The 22,847-nt window shown below is 45.5% G+C and overlaps 1 protein-coding gene across 1 annotated transcript in view; it reads left to right on the plus strand.

The window, feature by feature from the left end:
• Positions 1-22,847, plus strand: part of LOC135396622 (proteasome activator complex subunit 4-like) — a 120,123-nt gene that overhangs the window by 55,982 nt on the left and 41,294 nt on the right. Inside the window, exons 19-28 of the mRNA XM_064627687.1 lie at positions 9,837-9,994; positions 10,047-10,139; positions 12,442-12,497; positions 12,624-12,683; positions 12,744-12,799; positions 14,816-14,914; positions 14,988-15,050; positions 15,102-15,197; positions 15,258-15,386; positions 22,551-22,742. Coding sequence (XP_064483757.1) covers positions 9,837-9,994; positions 10,047-10,139; positions 12,442-12,497; positions 12,624-12,683; positions 12,744-12,799; positions 14,816-14,914; positions 14,988-15,050; positions 15,102-15,197; positions 15,258-15,386; positions 22,551-22,742 — 1,002 coding nt within the window. The remainder of the gene's footprint in view (positions 1-9,836; positions 9,995-10,046; positions 10,140-12,441; positions 12,498-12,623; positions 12,684-12,743; positions 12,800-14,815; positions 14,915-14,987; positions 15,051-15,101; positions 15,198-15,257; positions 15,387-22,550; positions 22,743-22,847) is intronic.

The raw sequence follows: 22,847 nt of genomic DNA on the forward strand, positions 1-22,847 counted from the left end.
TTAAAAATAATGCGGTCCGCAGTAAAGGAAACCTATACAAAACAAATAATAATTTGAGCGACAAAAGTTACACGTTTAATGCGCTCCGCCATGCACTACGCATAGGTTCAGTCAGTCAGCTCTTGCTCTCGAGTTAAGAAAACAAAAGATTGAGGTTAAACCGCAGAAGCAGTACATAATTGTCAACCACGTAATTTGTTAATCTTGGTGAGTACGCCGTCACTCGTCTTGTATGGGGAGTTATCCTCGTCAGCCTTTGATAAGAATCTGCGACAGTCTTCGTCTCTTTCTTGAAACTGTTTGAGGTGACATCCTCTGCTCATAATAACTGCGTAGCAAGCTGGGGTTCCAGCTGCCGTTTCCCTGGTGAGAGCCTCCGGTGATTTCTGCTGTTCCGGTAAACGGGAAAGAGCATCCGCTGCCTGATTTTGTTTTCCCGGACGATGAATTACGGTGAACTGGTATTCAGCTAGGTCCAGTATCCAGCGGGCGAACCTTCTGTTTTCTGCTCCTTTGTGCGCTAAGTACGTCAGGCTGACGTCCGTTATGACCGTGAAACGAGGTGCTCCTCTTAGGAAGATGGCAAATTTTTCGGTTACTGCCCAGTGCAGTGCCATACATTGGAGCACGTTAGAATGCAGTTTTGAGTCGTGACTGTTGGGTGCTCGACTGGCGTACTCTATTACTCGCTCGCAGTCGTCTTGCAGTTGTGTCAAGACGGCTCCAAGCCCGACCTGACTTGCGTCAATATGCACTGTGGTTGGAGAACCAGTTCTGAAGTTCGCCAGGATGGGAGGGTTCTTCAAGGCCAGCTTCAGTGAGTCGACTGTCGTCTGATGATGCTCGGTCTAATTGAATTGGGCTCCCTTCGTTAGGAGCTGCCGGAGTGAAAGTGATACGGACGAGAAACCCTTGATGAATTTCCGGGAAGTGGTTGGCAAACTGTAAGAATGAATAAAGGCACTTCGGGCTCCGTGACGGTTCGAACTTGTCTATGTCCGTTACTCTCTTGGGGTCTGGTATTCTTCCCTCCCTGGTAATCACGAAGCCGAGAAAAGATACGCTGTCTCGTATAAACTGACACTTTCGGATATCCATTCGCAAGCCATTGGTCGTGATTCTCTGAAGTCCCTCGTAGAGAAGTTGTAAGGATTCGTCGATTGAGGTTGCACCTTGACCAACGTCGTCCATGTAGACCGCAATACGCGGAAGACCTTCGAAACTGCGTCTCATTACCATTTGCATTGTCTGAGGCGCGGTGCAGAACCCGAAGGCCATGCGTAGATATTCATACTTCCCGTCAGGCGTCACGAATGCTGTTTTGTGGATATCGTCTTCCTTCATTCGGATAGTAAGGAATGCCGATTTGATATCCATGACTGTGAAGTATCTTGACTGATTACGCATGACGTCGTCCAAAACGTCCTCCATCATTGGCATAGGGTACGGCTCGCATACCGTCTTTGCGTTCAGCTTCCTGTAATCATGCACCATACGCCTCGGGGTTGTAGGGTGGTGCGGCTGATTGATAACGATCAAAGGCGCTGCGTACATGCTATTGCTCGGCCTTATTATCCCTTTGTTCATGTAGTCCTTAACTTTGCCCCTCATGAATTCCCGGTCTGCCGGGCTGCATCTGTAAGGCCTGCTTGCGACAGGAATGTCGTCTCTTAGGTTGATTGAGTGTTCCGTGTGGGTGCAAAGCCCAAGTCAGTTTTCGTCATCGATGAACGCGGCGTGATTCTTGTGCAGTATCTCCCGAAGTTTTGAGCGCTGATCGGGAGTGGCGTCGTTCGTCATTGCACACATCGCCTCGTCGACTCCTCGCAGAAGAGATTCCTCTGGGACACTCGACGCTTCACGTAGTTCCACGATCTCCGCTGGGAAGCACACATCCCCGTCTGAAGGTACTTCCCAGTACGTACATCCGTACTTCCCAGCGCTCTTCTCGAGTCCAGCAGCAGCGCTCTATTGACAAGCTCCAGAACGGACTTGCAACCTGCACTTGTTAGTGGCACAGCCCATCTGTCGTCCCTGATTCCATGCAGGATCAGAGATATCCTCTCATCCACAGCTAGCGTATATGGCGCCTTCTCGAGCATCGCATTTTTGGCGTAAATATACTCCACCAGGCTCTCATTGTCTTGCAGGCAGCGTCGCGACTGGTAGTCTATGAACTCCTGCATAGACGTCTTTCGTCGGAAGCGCTCGCAGATTGCTTCCTTCCACGTCTCCCACTCGCGCGAGCCAGTTCCATAGGCTGTCTGCCAATCCCGTGCTGGTCCGCTAAGACGGGTGATGCCGTTGAGTAGCGTCAATGAAGGTGTCCAGTGTGCCAGTGAGGCTACTCTCTCCACTTCTTGTATCCAGCTGGAGACACTCATAAGAATGTTACCGTCGTAAGCCGGGATGGCTGAAGATGTGTCGATCGTCGGATGGATTTCAAGAGAACGTGAAGTAGCAGTCATGCAATCAGTGATGCGCCGCTGCGTGTCGATGAGGATCGACAGGAGATCAGTCTGTGTAGGGATGTATGTCGTTGTCGAGGTCGAAGGCGCCCGGGCAACGTCGTCTGTCCGTACGCCTGGTCCCGACTTCTCGCTCGTAACATGTGTCCTAGTGTTGCCTCCGTTCGTGGCGCCCATTGCTGCCGTCGTCGCTTCGTTGGGTGCACTGTTGAGGCGTAATTGACGCAGTTGTTCCCGCATTTCATTCATCTGGGCCAGAATTTCTTGGTGTGCCAACGCCAATTCCTTATACTGAGCGTCGTCTGAGCTGGTCGTGGGCTCCGTCATGGCTGCCGTTTCGTTCCTCGATGCCATACCTCGCCGAGTTTAATCCGGCTCAATCCTCGGAATCCTCGCACAATCCTCTCGGGTGTCGCTGCCAAATCTCGTCGAAAACCTTGAATATTTCACCCAAGTAGATCCCGGTGTAGCTGCGCCATGTTAGCGTGCTTAGAACGTTTTAATTAAGGAAACGGTACAACCACGTGTGAGCTCCACAAGATGCTACCAGGAAGTCAGAAAACCCGAGAAAGACGAAGAAGAGTTCACGACGATGGTGATCGCACCGCTCGCCGTTTTTGATGCTGATGTGCCTCAGTGCCTGACAACCTGAATGTCCGTGCACCGAAATGTCCGTGCACCGAAACGTCCGTGCACCGAAACGTCTGTGCACCGAAATGTCCGTGCACCGAAATGTCCGTGCACCGAAACGTCCGTGCACCGAAATGTCCACACCGAAATGTCCGGATCCCCCGCTGGGCACTTGGAGCAAAATGAATGGCTTTTTTTTACGTTTATCGCCGATTAGCGGCAAGGCTGAATTGCTTCGTATTAGCCGATAATTCCCTAGCTGGTTGTGGAAACTACTTCATTATAAAAACAGATTCCCCATAGAAATAAAGCGCAACCAAGCAAATCCGATAAAAAATTCGCAATAAGCGATAGTTTGTACTAACAGTGTTCGGTGTAACGAGGTTCGACTGTATGGTTTTTAAGACAGTACCATATTAAAACCCCTGATATAGAAAAACTATGGCTTGGCCCAGACCAGTTTACTGTAAAGGGGCTTTACTGTATCTTGTTCCCATAATCTTGTTCCAAACTCACCATTCCTTATAGTAGTTTGCCTTTGTGGGTGCTGCGTCGACATAGGATTCCACAAAAAGTTACATCGCACAGTTGATGACTGTTCTTATGCCGTGATATGCACATGGGCAATTCGTCATCATATAATTACCGTATTTTCACGCGTATTAGCCGCACCACAGATAAGCCGCAGGACTCGTTTTTAGATACATTTTGAAAATGTTTTTGCAGATAAGCCGCACTCGCAGATAAGCCGTGGGTAATACGACGCGACTGCTTTGTGCATTAAACCAGTGATGCACAAACAAAATCAATATAGACGCTCAACACTCGTCGACGTCGTACTCCCTGCCAGCTGCCCTGTTCTCGTACTGGCCCGCGACGTCGACGACTTTTAGTTTGAAGCCGCTGTCGTAGCTGTGCCTGCGCGTTGGAGCCATGCCTCACCTCTAACTGCCGTGCCCGTGTCCACAAATGCTGCTGCTCTGGTCAAATGGGAACTGACGCTTAGCTGACCACGTTTTATCCCGATGTCAGGTGTATTGAGCCCTTCCTGTGGGTCTGCCGACAAAGGAGACTGTAGGGAAGGCCATAAACCCTGTGGTCCACATTCTAGTGTCGGCATAATGTATAACAAAGGAGGTCAGGTGTAGTGTTCTACTAAGATAGGATTGTGCCCTTTTTGCGTGTTTTTCGTGGATTGACGAGTTAGTGGTGTTCCAGGAGACATTAATCACTGTCACCCCTTTTGTTAAAGCTGCGTGGGGGAATGTATTCGTAAGGTCGGTCCACTCGAATGTGGACCCGCCCCTGTTCGGTATTGTTCGTGCACTGGCAGGGCGGTCCTGCTCCGAAAAACATGAGGCACTGTCGGCCCTTTTGTCTAATCCGGGGTATGGGGAAAATACCAGGAAAAAATAGCCATCAGATAAGCCGCAGAGCGTCCGCGAAAATAAAAAATCGCGCATAAGCCGCGGCTAATACGCGTGAAAATACGGTACACAAGTTGACCTCCCAGCCAGTTGATGGGAAAACTGCCATTCTACTATCTCTGCAATAGCAGCCGATGTTGGATTGCGTTGCTGTGTGTGGCTGATGGAAGTTTGCATCTACTCGCATGCCAGTACCCATTAATGGTGATGATGTATAGTTTTACCTTAGTATTGCTGGGTTTTCTTAAAGCTTAACCTAACCTTAACCTAAGAACCTTAACTTTGACGCTCAAAAATACGGTGGCTTCGATGGGATGTATCCATTATGTAAAGCAAGAAAAAATCCAACACGAGAAGTTAAAGACGACAAGGGGGTTAGGACACTATCATGTTATCCCAGAACGAGCCACTATCTTCGGAATCAGCAGCCCTGTCATCATCATCACTCAAATCAGGGTCTTGCCCTCCATCATTTTGTTTTTTCTAAGCCTTTTACAAGAATTTAATAACAAATCATGTGCCATGCCTGAGTAAATCCACTCCCTGTCTGTCTGCCCAATTTGGCAGACTGGATGACAGCCCAATTTTCACATACTTTGTTAGTTTGTGTTTCACAGTCACCTACTACCCTGCAACAATAGGCATCGTTCTCATCACATGTTCTCATCGAAGGCCTTACAGCACTTTCTAGTCTTCTTACAGACCGACCCATCTACATAGCCACGGAAACTGCGACACATTGCATATTGGGCTGATCATATTGCCGAAGTTGAGGTGCATTAAACATGCACAGAGAACCTGTGGCAGCCTTAATTATGTTGTAAGGCCCCACGTTTTTCGCGATTCCACGAAATTTCTTGGAATCCTGCATTTTGCACGGAATTTCGCGGAAATCCAATTGGGCTGAAGGACGCGATTGGCGCAATGTCGACGGTTACTACAACGTGCAGTGTCTCAGGAGCAGGGATCGGAACGGAAACTGAACCCGAACCGAAACCCGCTGAAAACCCGTATTTTTTCCTGAACCGGAACTGAACCGAACCATTTTTTTTTCTCCCGCGTTGAACCGAACTGGAACTGAACTGAAATAAATTTAAGCAGTTACCGGTTCGCAAAACGGTTCAGACGTAATGTGCATTGTGAGATTTACACAGCGGATTGAGCCGCATTTCCAAACAAATACGAAACCGAAACTGAAGAAAACAAAACTTTAACCCAAGTGTGCGAGGTATTTCCTCCTCGCAGCTATTGCGTTCATTCAGTTGTGTTAGGTCATCCTTTTGGCAGTTGTAGGCTTCCTTCCGTCATCATCACCGCCACCAGTACCACCACCTTGTACCTGAATTTTGTCATCCAGCAACCCCAAGTTTTCATTTTGGGCTGTGAAAATAACGGCTAGTCCCTGGGCAAGTTGTAATACGGCGTATATGATGAGTGAACATAGAGAGTACAGTATACTACCGTAATGTTGCACCTGAAATGCAGGTCTGTAACACAGTGTTGAGGTGAACCACTGCTGCGTCATCAACAACAACAACAAAAGTACATTTGTGTTATTTGAGAATCTTAAGGATGTGCTTGTTTTAACCCATGGCAATCTGCTCAAAATTTGCGTTCCTGAATTGGTTCAAACCAGTTCAAACTGGTTTGAACCGATATTTTGCACTGCTGCACAGCTGAACGTGGACACAAACCAAACCGAAAAAAATAGCGGTTCCGATCCCTGCTCAGGAGAAGTATTGCACGCTCACGCGAAAGAGCGTCAGATAAAAGCACGTGTTGCGCACGCTCCCAAGACGCTCCAAGACCACGTGACCCATATACACTCGCATAATTTGCGCACCCCTAGTTTAGCACAAAAAAATGAGAAGAAAACAAACAAAAAATCTCGTAATTTGTGCACCCACGTTTTCGAGCATCTGGCACGTGTGTCTTTTCAATTGCCTTTCGCAACGCCGTCAGTGCTAGCGAAGTTATTGCGGTGCTTTTGTTTGATTTGCGCACACTTTCGGGTGATGGTCCACTGACGCGATAGACGATACGATTACTCGAACCACAAAATGCTGAAAGAAACTCTGGACAAACACGCTATGACAAACTTTGCAGCACAACGTGACAAAGTTGGCGAACATAGCGTGCTTTCGGTTGTCAAGTGCGACTAGCGGTGTCTTCCAGCAGCGTCTCAACATATTTCACCGGTATATGAGCGGTAGTGGGCTGGCATTTCACCTCCTGACTGCTGGCGGTTGCGCGGTACTTGGGTACTTCTTTTGCGTTTGTGCAATGCAGTGATAACATCAATATCAACTCTACCGACAGCCTATATGACTGGCATACTAAAATTTTGAAGTTTTGCGTCATTTGAATATTGTAAGGAACGTTCCCGTGCAATTTGTGCACCCCCAACTTTTCCGACATTTTGGGGGTGAGAAAAAGTGTGCAAATCATGCGAGTAAATTGGGTTTTGGAACAGAATGAGGGTGTTTGCTCCAAATTTAGCATCTATTTCGGTACGGTCCTTCAATACTCTTTCTGGTCAGGAAACTCCGCTCGAATACAATAGACTAGGTCACTTAGGGACAATTGCTCCCGCTTGGGGCGATCGCGTCGTTCGGGGGGAGACACCCTCGTAGAGCAGACGACGTTTCCGCAGCACTGCGTGTTTTCAGGGAATATTTGATGAGCTACTTTTTAAAGTTCATTTCGTGTTCATAGCAGAAATAATTAATTCTCGAAATGATTCATGATTTGAGCCGGCACATTTCAGTTCAGTGAACGTAAATTTACAGATTTGCTGCGTATATTGCAAGTTACGTTGTTGTCTTTCTTCGACACGGAAAATTTTACTTTTCCTCTCGCTCGGGGCTCTCCATGGTGGTCGAGAAACATATTATTGTATTTTGTTGCACAGTCACTCAATCCAGTGATATATTGTAAGCTAATGACGCTTTCCGTAGTTATTGCGTGAGGGCGAAACTTTCCAAACGCGTGATTTTTTTGTTTTCCCCGTAGCAGTTTGTTGTAACTTGAACAGCGATAAAATGACGAGGTGATTCTATTTCAGCGCAGACAGATAAGACTTCAGAAGAAGTACGTATAGAAATCCTGTATTTTAATCGCCTAAAATGATATCTGGCGGTATGAGAGCCGAGGGATACACATGCTGCAAATCTTATGCCTCGATCGTTCTCGGCAAGGAAATAGCTTATATTGTTTTTTGATGTGGTGCAGTGCTATGCACAAGGTTTAACGTATCGTAGAGTGCAATTTTTACACACTTTGGGATGAGATGATGGGAAAACTCGTTGTGAGAGATCACAACAAAACGAGCATGTACAATGATTGGTGCCTCCGGAATGTAGTTTGGACGAATACTCTGTACGGAGGACACGAGATGTTCCTTTGCCGATTCCAACAGGATTCAAGCCGGGTTATTAAATTAGCACGATAGAATTTGCTCTTGCTGAAGTGTGGCCTGATATCGCTTTTCGACTATAGAATTTGGCTGACAAGGTTCAGATGTCAACGGCTACACTATCATCGCGTTGTAGATAGCCTCGGCATATGAGTCAGGTCAGTTCCAGGACATTTCACTGAACAAACTATTTAAAATGTGTAATGGAGTTTTACTTGGGAGGTCAGAAGGAAATTTTTTTGATTGCCCAAAAACTACGTTTACGAGGACAACAGGTGGTATCTGGTAACAAAAAAAAATAATAATAAAGAAAGGTAAAATAAAATAAAATAAATAAAAATGAAAAGAGATAAGCAGGGGGATGGAGACAAAATCTCTTGTGTTAGCCTTTCTCTTCAAATTCAGGATGAAGACAAGGAAACTGTATATTTTTAGCACTATACACGGTCATGAATTGGCTGTAGAGTCTGTAGTTTATGGTCCGCAGAAGCTTTTGACGCCTTGCAGAAGCATTACAGAAAGAAAAAGAAACAGGAAAAATGAATAGATAAAAAGAAAAAAGCATCACCCCTCCCTCTGTCTGCTTCCGGTGCAGCAAAAACTAATAGGTATGAGCGGACTTCGTTTACTAAGCCGACTTGGCATTACATCTTTCCCCCCAAGTTGTACCCCAAGACAAGTTATTGTATAAATATCATGTTGAATGATGTATATTTGAAAATTTTACGGTTCTTAGTGTTTGATGGTACTCATGTCACACAGTGAACAACTTGAAGAAGCTCAACAAACCACGCTCATTGCAGTACATCTACAATAGGCTATTAGCGAATGTTTCCCGTATACCAAGTCATCTTTGTTTTTTACAAAAAAAACAACAAAAACTTCAATTCAGTCCTCGTCAAGTTAAGGCTCCCCTTCCATGAAGAACATATAGCCATGACGAAATGCTGCACTTTCGAATCAGGCGAAGTCTCCTTTATATGTGTAGATCATTCTTACATACGAACAGAGTGCAGTAAACTTCAAGGATATTTAAAAAAGAACCTTTGCTTACGCACTCAAAACGCAAGCAGAAAAAGTGTACACTTCCAAACACCCATAGAAACACTCTGCAAGCCATACGCGCAGGCACCAGCGGACACGAAAGTCTCCCCTCGAACGATCGCCGCGCCATCACTTGCCGCTCGGGCGCTGAACTGAAGTTCTTGCACGAGTTTCCTGACCAGAAAGAGTATTGAGTGCCCGTGATTTCGGTCAAGTATTTGTCAATTCCTATAAAGTCTGTAGCTGCTGAAAGATCTTTCAGCAGGTATAAAATGATTGTAAGCGACAGACGGCATTCGCTGTCAGAGGAGGTGAGGAGGAATTCAGGTCGTCAAATGTAGAGGATGTGGTGTTCCTCTACATGAGTCCTGAACAGCGATAATGGAATGTCCCAACGGGCAGATGATCGTGGCCTCACGCTAGGACGGTGCCAGTAGAACTGAGGAGTAGGTGCTCCAGGTGCGTGTCCATCCTCGTCATTGTCCACGGTCCACCACACATGTAATGCTGAGCCACAACAGTTCTTTGAATCTACGTTTATAAAATATTTTTTGTTCCCACATTATCCAAGAAAATAAAGTGTTTCCTGTTTCAAGCAGCTGTTGAATCCTTGCCGCAGAAAATCGTAGAATTTACAAATCTGTGCCTCAGAATTTTTAATTTGCCGCAGCAGAAAACCAGGGGCCCTAATTTTGTTACATATACGTACATTCCTTCCCATACATACAATATATTTCCCATATTCCTTCCCATATTTCTTCGTTTAGGTTGGGACAAACATCACTGACACTCCTGCTTTTAAGAGACTATGTTGTATAGGACAGTCACCATCTTCTGTTCTGTTCTTGACAGGACTGGGGACGTGCGGGCGATCTGGACCACCTCAATGTTACATGGCACAAACCATCTGAAGCTGAGACAACAGCAGCTAGGAGCCTGTTGGAAGAATTCCTTATCCCTGAACTTTCAGAGTTGCACAAGTGGAGTCAGGGCAGCCGGACATTCACCAGGTAGGAAGGAGTGACAAATAGGTTCATGTTACAAAACTTGTTTTAATGGCAGAGAGGAAGTGCAACGGAGCCTCAACATTGTCCTGGACTGTGTGCTGGGTGCAGGCTTTGCCCTCCCCATGTGGCCAGGAGATCCACTCAACTTGTAAGTAAATTTCAAACTACTGTGTTTACTCACGTAATTTGTGTCATCACATAATTTGCACACCCCTAGTTTGGCACGAAAAATGCGGAGAAAAGAAAAAACATATTTTGAGCCCTTGCAGTTTCGCATGCGGGTATCTAGCCCAGCGCCTCTCGCGATCTCAGCTGCGATTGGTTTCTGCATACGACACGGTTTTTGCCACGCCCTCTGTCTGGTACGCGTCCTGCATTCTGATGATGGTCCACAGGCACGATGAATGATACTGCTACTTGGACTACAGAAACAGGCGCGGAAAGAAACGCGGTACAGACACGCTATGAACTTACACCAAACATGACAAGGTGGCTAATATAGCATGCTTTCGATCATCAGTGCACCTTGTGGTAACTTCAAGGAGCGTCAAAGGGTCTCACTGTATTTCATTGGTTGGATGAGCGGCAGTGGACCCGGTATTTTGCCTCCCGACCGTGCCGAACATCGCCAGTTTCCTGGCTGGCACAATAGGCCAGTACTACTATCACGCTTGCTCAGTGTAGTGGAAATATAAATACTGGCTCTACACTGGACTGAGTTCACATGACCGCCATTCTATTTAATTTTGAGATTATAGTGCTGATTGAATATAATGTTCCCGTGCAATTTGCGCACCCACAACTTTTCACACCTGTCTTGGGGAGAAATAGTGTGCAAATTATGTGCATAAATACGGTATCTTCCCTGCATTGCTACAAAGGTGCATTTTCTTATGCCGATATACTGTACAAGAGGTTCATTTTGAAACCTTTATGATTCAAGAATTCGACTGGAGGCACTTCAGAGAAATGTTTCACAGAACCTCAATTTCATGATACATATCCACTGTGGTTGTACATTTGAGCTCTTTTGGGTCAGAACACTGATCGCCGTAATCTCACTCAGCCCTGAGGGGTCCCTGCGCTTCCAGGGCTTCCAGGGACCCTTTCAGTAGCTTTGGTAGAGCTCCCTGCACGTGCAGCAAGTGTGCACCCAATGAATTGCCAAAGCTACTGGAAGTGTTCTTCGAAGCACAGGGATCCCTCAGGGCTGAGTGAGAATACGCTAGTGCGAATCTAATGGAAGATTCGACTGGTCGATCCAGGATGAGCACTCAAATCTGCTCCAGAGCAACAAAATCCGTCAGAGAGGGACTAAATCTGAATCCACCAGCAACAAACAACCACGCTCCAGCCAAGAGCCTAGTGGAAATTGTCACCCACATCCACATCGAAGAGAAATTTTCGAGGCCTTTTTGATAATGAAGTATGGGTCTGATAAATGTGTCAGTGAGCCGTCAATATCGCTAACAAGGGAAGAGTTTGGGTTCTTGGAATGCAGACTGAAAGCTGGAAGTGAGTAGTTAGATCCGGTTGTTCCTCGTGTTTTTATGGGCCCCCACGTGTGTTCCGTTTTTGCCCCCTTTTCCCCTCCTTACCATTGGTTATAAATAGGGCCTGACTTTTTAGGGTTAAACCCGTATCCGCCCGATATTTACCCCCCGAACGAAATCTGTAAAATTCGGGTTTAACCCGAATCTACCCGAAAACATCCGGGTCGCGTGGCACACTCATAAGCGTGCATTAACATAAAGTTTGATAACATTGCTAAACATTCGTTCCATGCTAAGACAAATTTTTATTAAACAAAAAAAAATCACCCGAATACACCCGAATTCCTGACGACAGAATATGCCGTAACGGGATTTAACCCGAATACACCCGAATTTCCGAGTGAAAAATATCACCCGATATTTACCCCCCGAATTTGGCCAAAAATAAAACCCGAAAAAGTCAGGCCCTAGTTATAAATGTGCTTGTGTTGTTCAGTAAATAACTTGTTGATAGTGGAGCCTCTGTTTGTATGTCTTCTTGTGTCGTTGCCCCTGTTTAGACTGCTCCTTGTTCTCCGAGTCCGATTTCTCCTGAACTTTCTCCTGAATTTTCGCATGTTTTACACACTGTCCGGGATAATCCCATTCGCTGTCAGAGTGCAAGTGCTTCCATGACAATCATTGTAATGGAGCTCCATTTACATGTGTTCCAATGGCTGAGATGCTAAGAACAAAGAACTAGTTATTGTAATATTGGAGTTGTTTTTATATTTGATGGCCATAATAAACAATCCCGACTATATTCAGTTTACACTAGGTCACTAACTGCCTGGCTGCAGTTGTTCCTAATAAAAGATGGAATTCGTCAATTCTGGTTATAAGTGTGAAGTAACATAGATGATTGCAATACACCTCCATCTTAGCGCCTTTTTTATTATCATTTTTTTCCTCTTGCAGAACAAAGACATCATTGCCTATGCATTTCAACCATATTGCTTTCCTGGGTGGCGCACGTGAGTATCTCTCCTTCAGATGGATCGCATTTTCTACCAACATAATTGTCAGCGTGTGATGCAAGATTTGATACGTACCCCAGGGCCCAGAGTAATACAGCAGTTTCTTTCTTAATCCACCGGCAGAAATTGATCTAGAGGGGAACGTGAGGGAGACTGTGGCACATACAGTACGCCATGTTCTAGGTGAGTTCCTGCTGTTGGGTAGTCAGTCTGCTCATTGTGTCTCTTTCCCTTGTATGTTAGAACATACACTGAAGACACACGAGGATGACATCAAATCTCTTCTGCTCATCATTAAGGTAAGCAATCCATTTTTAAGTTGCCACAAGTCATCAACGTGACAGAGGCATGGACAAGGGATTAACTTGAGTACGAGCTGTGGGCTTAATTTGAAGTCTCCAGATCCCGTCACGAACGTGCTCGTCTGTTGGGATTTTGTTTCAAATGACAACTTTCATGAACAAACAGATAAATTAATCGACTAGGACTGTACAAACACTCAGATTTTTTATATACTGAAGAGAATAATTGCAGATTCCATTCAAATTTAAAATAGAACATGAGAGCACTGATGTTCTGAGGCTGGAACAACATAGAAAGGACAAATACATACAAAGCCTCAAATTGCGTAAGAAATTAACGATGACAGATGGAAGTCACGGAAAAGGTTAGCCAGCTGTAGGGCTCGAACCTACTTCTTCCTCCATCTGTCATCATTAAAAAGAACATTGAATTCTATATTAGAATTTTGAATGAAAGGAATGTGTCTTTCTAACCAATGATGTACCAACTACCCTCGATGTAACCAAATTCACGGCTATCGTGATTTCTTACACGAGACTTCTTCACGAGTCGGCTTTGCCATGTAGGCGGCCTCCCTCTCCACCATCCACCTCTCCAGGTACACCATCGACGGCTAGCTGTCACACTTAGCACATGCAATGCAAACCAGTTGCGAACCAATGCAGATCAGTTGCGATCACTGCAGGTGATGATCTTTTGCCTTGCCAACAAAGGATAGTGGAGGAGAGAGACAGCATAGAAGCACTGCAAAAAGGAGTACATGTGCTTTTCCCTGCGCCAGAGCAGCAGGTGCTTTCGCTTGTTGTTGTTGTGTTTTTTTTACCTTTGGGCACATGTTTAGGGTGGAGTAATGCTGTTTTGGGAGCTTTTCTTTAATTGCATCGAGATTATCGTCGGTTTAACCCCCTGAAGGGTGGGCAAAAATTACAACTGCATTTCAAAGCGGGTAAGGATTGATAAACAACATACGCACCTGATGAATTGCGGAAAGTTATTTATCGAGTATTCTTACGAATATTTCATAAGCCTTTAATAGTCATATTGCTTACACCCAGTTGAACCTTTATATAACGAATTTCTAAATGCTGGCTCTTTTTTCGTTAAATAGAGAAATTCGTTAAATGAAACGCACCAAGTGAAAAAAACATGGTCGCCGCCACCTGCGCCGCACGTACTGCAATATGCCATTTGTCATAAAACAGCTACCAAGCTGTGAAGGGCACAAAATATCAAGTTTTATTCATCACATACGTACAGCCAGAGGTGTCTCCGACTGTGAAAGTAAAGGTTGCATATTTTAAAGCACATTGTAGCCTTCCAAACATTTTACTAAACCCAAAAATGACTTAGAATCTCACCGTTACGATTCCTAAAATTCCTAAAATGAGTGTTGTGGCGCATGTGCTGCTGCAAACCCTAACGTTTGGACAGATCTCACGAACACATAGCTGACTAAAAGCTAACCATACTCTAGGACGTGCAACTATGTTGATTATGTAAATGAAATCGTGAAATTCATTATTGCAAGAGCCAGTTTTACATGCAATGTAATTACATTGGTTTATGAGAACTGTAAGCTGCGTAGCTGTAAGCCATGACTAAGCAGTAGGGTGCTCTGAGTGCAGGTTTCCATGAGGTACTCGCTGTTTTCAGGAGTATTCAAAGCACTGCGTTCAGGAGTATGACCTTCTATTTAGCAAGAGAATGTGATATACAATGGGCCTTTGGTAGACATCTGCGTCTGCCTGCATGAATGCTGAAGAAATTCCTTACTGGTTTCCACGGTAGCTTTGCTAGTGCTTCAGGCACACGCTACTGTCCTCAACGCTGCTCACATGTTGAGATCCGGCATAGTTACTGAGGACGGTGCTCAGGAACGTCCTTAATGTTTGTGGAAGCAGGCCCTGGACTTGAAAGTGACTTCTCATGTCTTTCACACATTTCAATCTCTGTTATGCCCAATGCAGTAAATCATATTGAAAACATTATGACCACCTCGTTTGTGTTTGCAGATCTACCACTCACTCATCTTCTTCTGGGGTGCGATGAGAGAAGACTTCGATACACGTTGGAAGGGATTCCAGGCTGTGAAGAAAACACTCGAAAATAGGGTGAGCATTGATTGATTGATTGATAAGGTAGCACCGCATGTTTATCAATTACCCTCTTGCTTCCTCTTTTCAGTTAGCAGGTCACAAGCAGCATGTACGAGCATTGCTGGTTGATCGTGCACAGTTGCAGCATGAGGTATAGCTTGAGTTTTTTTCTGGCTGTATTTCTCAGCATATTTTGTTGCAGATGAGAATACTGTACCGGTACCAGATGTGGTTCACATCATTGCATCGTGATCTGGTGACGGACCTTTTAAAGTTGTCAACAAACCACTACAGTGAGGTGAGGTCGGTTTTATAATCACTGCCCTAAAGTTCAAGCCTAAGGAAAGGAGGTTTACAGGTACGAATCCAAGCACAGGAGGTACTCGGCAAGTGCATCCAGTGCTATCCTCGAGCATACAACTTTCTTGTCGACGACCTTGTTCACTTCCTCACATCATCGAATGACATCACACATGAACAGTTCAAGGTGAGGCATGATAAAAGGATGCTGGTACTGTTGGTTTCAATAAGCAGGTAGGGAGGAATTATGTTTTCTTATAACTGGAGCATGGATAAAGAAGCACTAAAAAAACTGGCGGGTATTATGCAAGTTACAGTGGCATCAAATCAGCGATAGAGCTGTTTATGTGCCCGTGTGTCTGCTTCGAACTGAAGCCACACGCGCATCGGTGGATCCCTTTCCGTCAAAGTGGGTGTGCTTTAGGATGGCGGTGGCTCCGTTTACGATCCCGGCGGAGACATCGAGGTTGCAAGTGATCAACGAGAAACGAGATAACAGCTGTCGCTGTAAAATATCTTGTCACATCTGTGCTCTCGTTTCTTCACTTCATCTTGCTGGGTTTTCGGCGATGCGACGTACAAGACAAGATCTTCATGAATTGAGCCCTTAACAGTTGTCACTGTAAAATTCCTGAAATATGTGTGCAACTGTGCACTGGAAATGTTCTAAATATGCACGAAAAACCTAGAATATATGTATTGGTTTTCCCTTGCTTCTGGCAAGAAAACAATATATTTTGTCAAATATATACAGTGAAACCCGCTTATAACGATACTGACGGTAATCGCGAATTCCATCGTTATACAGGATACATCATTAAACGAGGGATGACGTAAATAGCGCGTCCCCGAAAAGTCGCGCGTCATCCCGCGTGTAGCAAAAGAAAAAGAAACAGATGCTAAACAAAAAACGCGAAGCGGTGTGACATCGCACTGGCTTGGGAAAGCAGCGATCAGATCTCGTGGGAACCAGGGAACATAGCAGGACAACTTCTGGCAACACTACACGTCACCATTCCGCAAGTCTGCTTCACCTAACGCCTGTGTGCTTTAGGTGAAGCTTGCTTTAGAACACTGTCGCGCAACTCGCGGGTGGAAAGCATGTGCTAGGCCTTTTGAATCATCTCGCGAATTTGAGCAGCATTGGCCAAATACGGAGACAAAAAAGCGTTACCACCTACCTCTTTCACTGACAGTATTGGAAAATGAACAGCCGCTGTCTATTTTCTTGCCTCGATTTTTATTTTGGTTTAATTTGGTTTGGTTTGGTTTGATTTGATTTGATGTGAATTTCGGATTATACGAATTTTTTCCGCTACCCCGTGATATTCGTATCATCGAGATTCTACTGTATCTTATCGCGGCAATTTTCGCTGTGAGGTTACGCGCACGGGACAGCGCCCAACATCGTTATACGAGTACTCGGAACCGCGGTCTCCATCGCTATACGCGGGTCGTTTCCCCATAGAAACAATGTATATTTTGACGGTAAAATCATGAACAATCGTTTTACGAGGGATATCGTTATATGCGATATCGCTATCCGCGGTTTTCTTACTGTATTTGACAAAATATGAGTGTTTTATTAGGGATCTTATGGCAAAATAGCGCCACCTTCATTTAAGAGCATACCACAAAGAAGGCTTGGACAGCAAATATAATCACACATAGTACAGTGTGAGTCAGAATAAAACAAGGCATTTGCTGTTGTGCTTGGTCTGACGTCTGACTTGTGATTAAGGAGCTCTTTGAAACAATGCAGTATAACAAGGTTTACATGGGCAAACGCTGCACCACGAACATGCTCGCTATCCATCTTTGTAATGGTAAAGCAAGTGGGGAAGTACAGCCTGTCGTTTGTACTGTGCAGTGAAGACACTTAGATGCAGGACAAGGGTGTGAACTTAATGCTCCACTACACGTGTAAGTGAATATGTAAAACATTTGTGGGTACCATACGTTTCACACTGCTTTGAATATCTAGAACACCTGTGGGCATCGTACGTTTCGCACTGCTTTGATGCCGAGCGGTGCAGCCAGGGTGGGGGTGAATACCTTCCCCAACCAAAACCTAAAAAATATTTGGTTCTGATAGGGACTTTCTCTAAAGAGGACCCAAAGCCTTCCTGAAACCAACAAAACCTACCAAATACCGAAGTACAGTAAAACCCGCGGATAACGATAGTTCGTATAACGATGGTTTACGATTTTATCAAAGTATACATTGTTTGTATGGGAAAACCACCCGTGTACAGCGATAGAGACGGCGGTTCCGAGTACTCGTATAACGATGTAGGACGCTGTCCTGCGCGCGTAACCTCGCGGCGAAAATCGTCGTAACAAGATGCAGTATCTCGATTATACGAATCTCACGGAGTAGAGGAAAAAACTCTATCATCCGAAATTCATATCAAAAGAATTACTAAACCAAAATAAAAATTGAGGCAAGAAAATAAACAGGGACTGTTCATTTTCCAATACTGTTAGTGAAAGAGGTCGGTGGTAAGGCCTTTGTATCTACGTATTTGGCCAATGCTGCTCAAATTGATTATGAAAAGATGATTCAAAAGGCCCAGCACGTGCTTTCCACCCACGAGTCGCGCGAGTGTTCTAAAGCGAGCTTCTCCTAAAGCACGCAGGCGTTAGGTGAAGCCGACTTGCGGAATGGTGACGCGTAATGTTGCCAGAAGTTGTCCTGATATGTTCCCTGGTTCCCATGAGTTCCGGTCGCTGTTTTCCCAAGCCAGTGCGATGCTACACAGCTTCGAGGTTTTTTTATCATCTGTTCCTTTTGCTACACTCGGGGTGGCGCGCGACTTTTTGGGACGCTCTATTTAGGTCAACCCTTGTTTAACGATGTACCCCGTATAACGACGGAATTCGCGATTACCGTCAATATCGTTATACGCGGGTTTCACTGTACCTAACTACCTCAGCTGAGGGCTGAGCACCACTACACTTCATCCAATTCAATTTCAATTGCAATTTACCATATACAGTCGACCCCCGTTTATCCGGACTTCATTTATCCGGATCCTGTGGTATCCGGACAAAAGGCACGGGAACGGATTTTCCTCCATGTATTTTGTTCTCGTTTATCTGGACTTCAGCTTGCGGACTCGGACAAAAATTCCAGGGAATGAAAGTCGAAAACTCTTGTAATCCAGCTTCAGTTATCCGGACTACCGTGAGTAAGAGGGGACGCTGACCCCGCTTTGTCGCCCTTTTTGCTGTGTTGGGGTTATTCCCGTCACACGTCAGGGACATACATTCCTCCATAGGGAAGACAACCGTGCACGATGATCCCCTTTTCTACTTGTGTGCGTTGGGTCACGTTGACCAGTCGAGTCATTTGAAAATATCTCGAGCAACTGTCCAGTTCTAGAGGGGAAAACTCCAACCCGAGGGCCTGCTGCTTATGGCCCGTTGCCCGAAGAAGACATTCCCCTAGCTGAGCTGCGATCCCTGATGCAGAGGCTCACTGCGACTGCCGTAGATGATGCTGCGGTTTCTGACTAAGTTGACGTTGATAAGGATGATGACGCGTGTGCAGCTATGACTGATGACGGTGTGATTGCTGCTGTTGCCTCCGATGACGTGCAGCAAGACGGTGCCGATGACACCAGTGAGAAACAAGGGTCCGACATTGACACTTTGCGTCTGCATTGACATTCTTCGAGCAGCGCAACTGCGTGGCTCAACTCTATGCAATTAGCAAAAAGTTTGCAGGAATCGAGTGCCTACACTACTATGTAACAGCTGTCATTGACGAGATTTCTGTGTTTTAATTAAACCTTGCTCTGTAGGACGTTTCTATTCGGTCGTTTCATTTATCCGGATGCCCCGGTATCCAGACGACTTTTCCGGGAACGGCACCGTCCGGATAAACGGGGGCCGACTGTACATGGTTGGGCAAAGGAGCAAAAAGCTGCCAGGTGGCAACTTGACAAGGCTGCCCACGGTTCGGAAGCAGCATTTCAGACAGTGGAAACAATCAGTGGAAAAAGTTTAACAAATGTCTAAAACAGTAGCTGGAATGTCACTTAATAACACAAATCACTGGTTAACAAAAAATGTACGAAGCTCCTTTTTACCGTTTCCGATTACAATGTTCCCACATTTGGAATGCTTATTTAGGAGCCCCGGGAGAGTAAAAGAAAGGCCTGTTTGCCCTAATTTGTGCGGCAAAATGGAATATTCCATTCATCGGTTCCACGGAGGCAAACGGAAGAATTACTCAATTCTAGCACTGACGTCTGTAGAAATTCCCTATAAGTTACATTACCAAACCTGTACGCAGACAGTAGTCTATAAGTGTACATAATGTGTATCTTAATTATACCCAGAGCTTCAAACAGGCCATGGGTTGTCTGTAAGTACGGCGTATTCATTATGTGACGGATGACTTTTTCTTGTAACAATAAAAGTTTTTCGAGATTACATTTAGTTGTTGCTCCCCGAACCAAAAGGCAATAATTAAACTGATAATGGAATAGGCTGAAGTAAATTTGTTTTTTAACTTTGTTAGGAAGAAAAGCACCGTACCATTACACCAACGACCTTTGATAACTGTGATGCAAGGTGGTTAATGTGGGCATCCCATGTCATGTTCTCGGTAAAATAAACACCTAGAACCTTAAATGAGTGAACAATCTCAATGGGGGTACCATTTAGTGTAAGGCATGAGTTTGTATGAATTAGGAATTTTTATGAATTGTGTATAGGATAAAGACATTGAAATACAGTCTAAACTCCTTAATATGACCAGGTCCGTTCCCGCTGATTTTGCTCATAAAGCGAAATTTTCATAATAACGAGAAACCCACGGACACGCCCCCCCCCCCCCACACACACACACACTCACACACATACACACTCACACACATACACACTAATACACATACACCTGTGTGGATCCACTGCCTCATGCTGTACTAAAATGAAGACGATGGAGACTAAAATTTGCAAGCTCTCCACTGTCTCTACTGCGTTACAAATAGCATGCACATTTTGAATGTCCTTCTGCTTGTGAAGGGGCTCGTTACTTTATTCCCCCCATTCCATCCAGCAATGGGGTAGAGTATCGCCTGCGATGAAACTTCCACTCTCCAAGGTCGAAAATAAAGTTGTTGTTGTTTTTCCTTCTGCTGCTTGAAGAATTGCAAAGCCATGCTCATCGCGTTGCCCGTGTGCACGATAAACGCAATGGTCAAGGGAGGAAATGTCCTGGCCTTTTAAGCGCTGCTTTCGGTGCAAGGCTATGACTCACTAACGAATTCTGAAGACGGGGGCGTGCTCTGTACGACATTGTCCACATATGTGTAACACGGGGCCACTGATATTCTTGGTGGATCACAAAAGCCGCAGGGTCAACAGTCGGTGGTCACAATTGGGACAGAACACCGGGGTTTTCGGCCGTTCGTTCTCGAAACTTTGTTCATTGTCGACGAGGTCAACAGTCGGCGGTCATAATAACGAGGGCAGAATGCACGTGTTCTCCTTGGTCCGACCTCAAAAATTTGGTCACAGTCGGATTAACGAGTTGTCATAATAACGAGGGTGTGTTACATGGTGTTTCTATGGGGAAAAACGGTTCCCTAGAAAACCGGTCACAAAGTGAGCATGTCGTATTAACAAGTGTCATAATAACGAGTTTAGACTGTATTTCACTTTATATGGCTATAAATACGAGGGGCGTTCAAGTCAAACCGGGACTTTTCATTTTTCGCGAAAGTAAAATGAGCTTACAGGCGACAAATTAGTTTTATTTTTCAACGTAATCTCCAGCTGCACTAAGGCACTTGTCCCAGCATTTCACAAGGGCTTAGATGCCAGCAGCGTAGAAATCGTTACCGGCGCGTAGCAGCTATGATCGGACCGCATTCTTGACCTTGTCGTCGCAGCTGAAGTGGTGGCCCTCAAGGAACGCCTTCAGTGGTCCGAAGAGATGGAAATCGATGGGGGCGAGGTCTGGACTGTAAGGGGGATGTGGCAGCAACTCCGAGCCAAGTTCCTCTAAGGTGCGTTTCATGAGATGCGCGGTATGCTGGTGTGCATTGTCCTGGAGGAGGAGGACTCCTTTGGTGATGAGGCCCGGCCGCCTTTGCTTCAGCGCCTTATGCACATCACTGAGAACCTGGCAGTAATATGCACTATTGATGGTGGTACCACTAGGCAGAAAATCAATATGAACAACGCCAGCCTTGTCCCAGAAAACCGTGGCCATGACCTTACCCGCAGACGGGGTGCTGGAACTTCTTGGGAGCTGGCGAGCCCGGATGCTTCCACTGTTTTGATGCGCATTTAGACTCAGCAATGAAATGGTGCACCCACGTTTTGCCGCACGTGATGATACGATCAAGAAACGTCTGTCCTTCAGTGTTGAAACGGTACCTTTGCTCTTGGGAGATTTCCAGTCTTCTCTGCCGGTCAAACACGGAGAGCTGCCTCGGAACCCAACGGGCACTAACTTTCCGAAACTGGAGGTGTTCATGAATGATAGTGTTCAACGTTCCCACAGAAAGGTCTGTCTTGCGAACCAGTTCGAGACATGTTATCCGTCAGTTCTTGAGGATCGGGCGCTCCACAAGTTGGATGTTCTCAGGAACTCTGACACTGGACTCTGAGCCGTCCCGGCCGGGATCGTCCTGCACTGATGTACGGCCGTCTCGGAACAGTTTGCACCACTCAAATGCTTTGCTGCAGCTAAGTGTATCGTGACCATACTGGGCCTGAATTTCAGACGACTTTACGCCTTCATTCATGAGAAACTTCATGACAATTCGCTGTTCGATGTGCGTGCTCACCTCGTTGTCGGCCGTCTCGTCCAGCACGTGTCTTTCGTTTTGCACAAACTTTGGACCACCACGTGGTGAACGCGGAGGCCTGTCGCGTGCGAAAATGACGAAAAAGAGGTAGTGCGAGCTATTTGTACACTCAGGAGACAGAAATTCCCGGCTTGACTTGAACACCCCTCGTACTATTCTATTTCATATTAGTATTCTATTAAGCTAGCATTATGATGTGCTTGGCTGTATTTTTGAGCAACACAACCATGAAAATGTAGCATTCTATAAATGTATTACTACCTGAGTGGGTATTACCGGTATATGGCTACTATGGGGAATTTTAGAAAATCCAGCGGAACTTTGTTTGGCCTGGGAAACTACACGAGGAAGGGAGCTCTACTGTAATTCGATTTTGTTTTCAAATTCGAGATGTATATAATGATTGTAGTGCAAATGCAGTGTGACTATACCTGCACACGCAAGGTGTTCAGGTGTAGACAAAGGCGTATCCCAATGAACCTTCATGTTGATGACTGTCATTAACACTTGTGTGATTGTTACAGGGTGCCCTGTACGTGGTATTGGGTAAGAAGCAGCGGACTTTCCTGACTGCGGGCGATTGGGAGCTGCTGAATCAACTGTGGCCTGCTCTTGTGGCTGCCAGGCATTCTGAGAAGCCCTCCATAATTGGGCTGCTAGACAACATCTCTGAGAGCTTGCAAAAGTACCTCAACACTACACAGATACTTCTTGAGGTCACTCCACTTGTCATTTCCCCTCATAACTGTGTAGCTCATTTATAATTAGCTTTGCTATAATGACAATACTGTCTGCTTTTAATTATTACGTGGTAAAAAAGG

This window comes from Ornithodoros turicata, chromosome 6 (assembly GCF_037126465.1).
Source record: "Ornithodoros turicata isolate Travis chromosome 6, ASM3712646v1, whole genome shotgun sequence".
In the NCBI taxonomy this organism is placed as follows: domain Eukaryota; kingdom Metazoa; phylum Arthropoda; class Arachnida; order Ixodida; family Argasidae; genus Ornithodoros; species Ornithodoros turicata.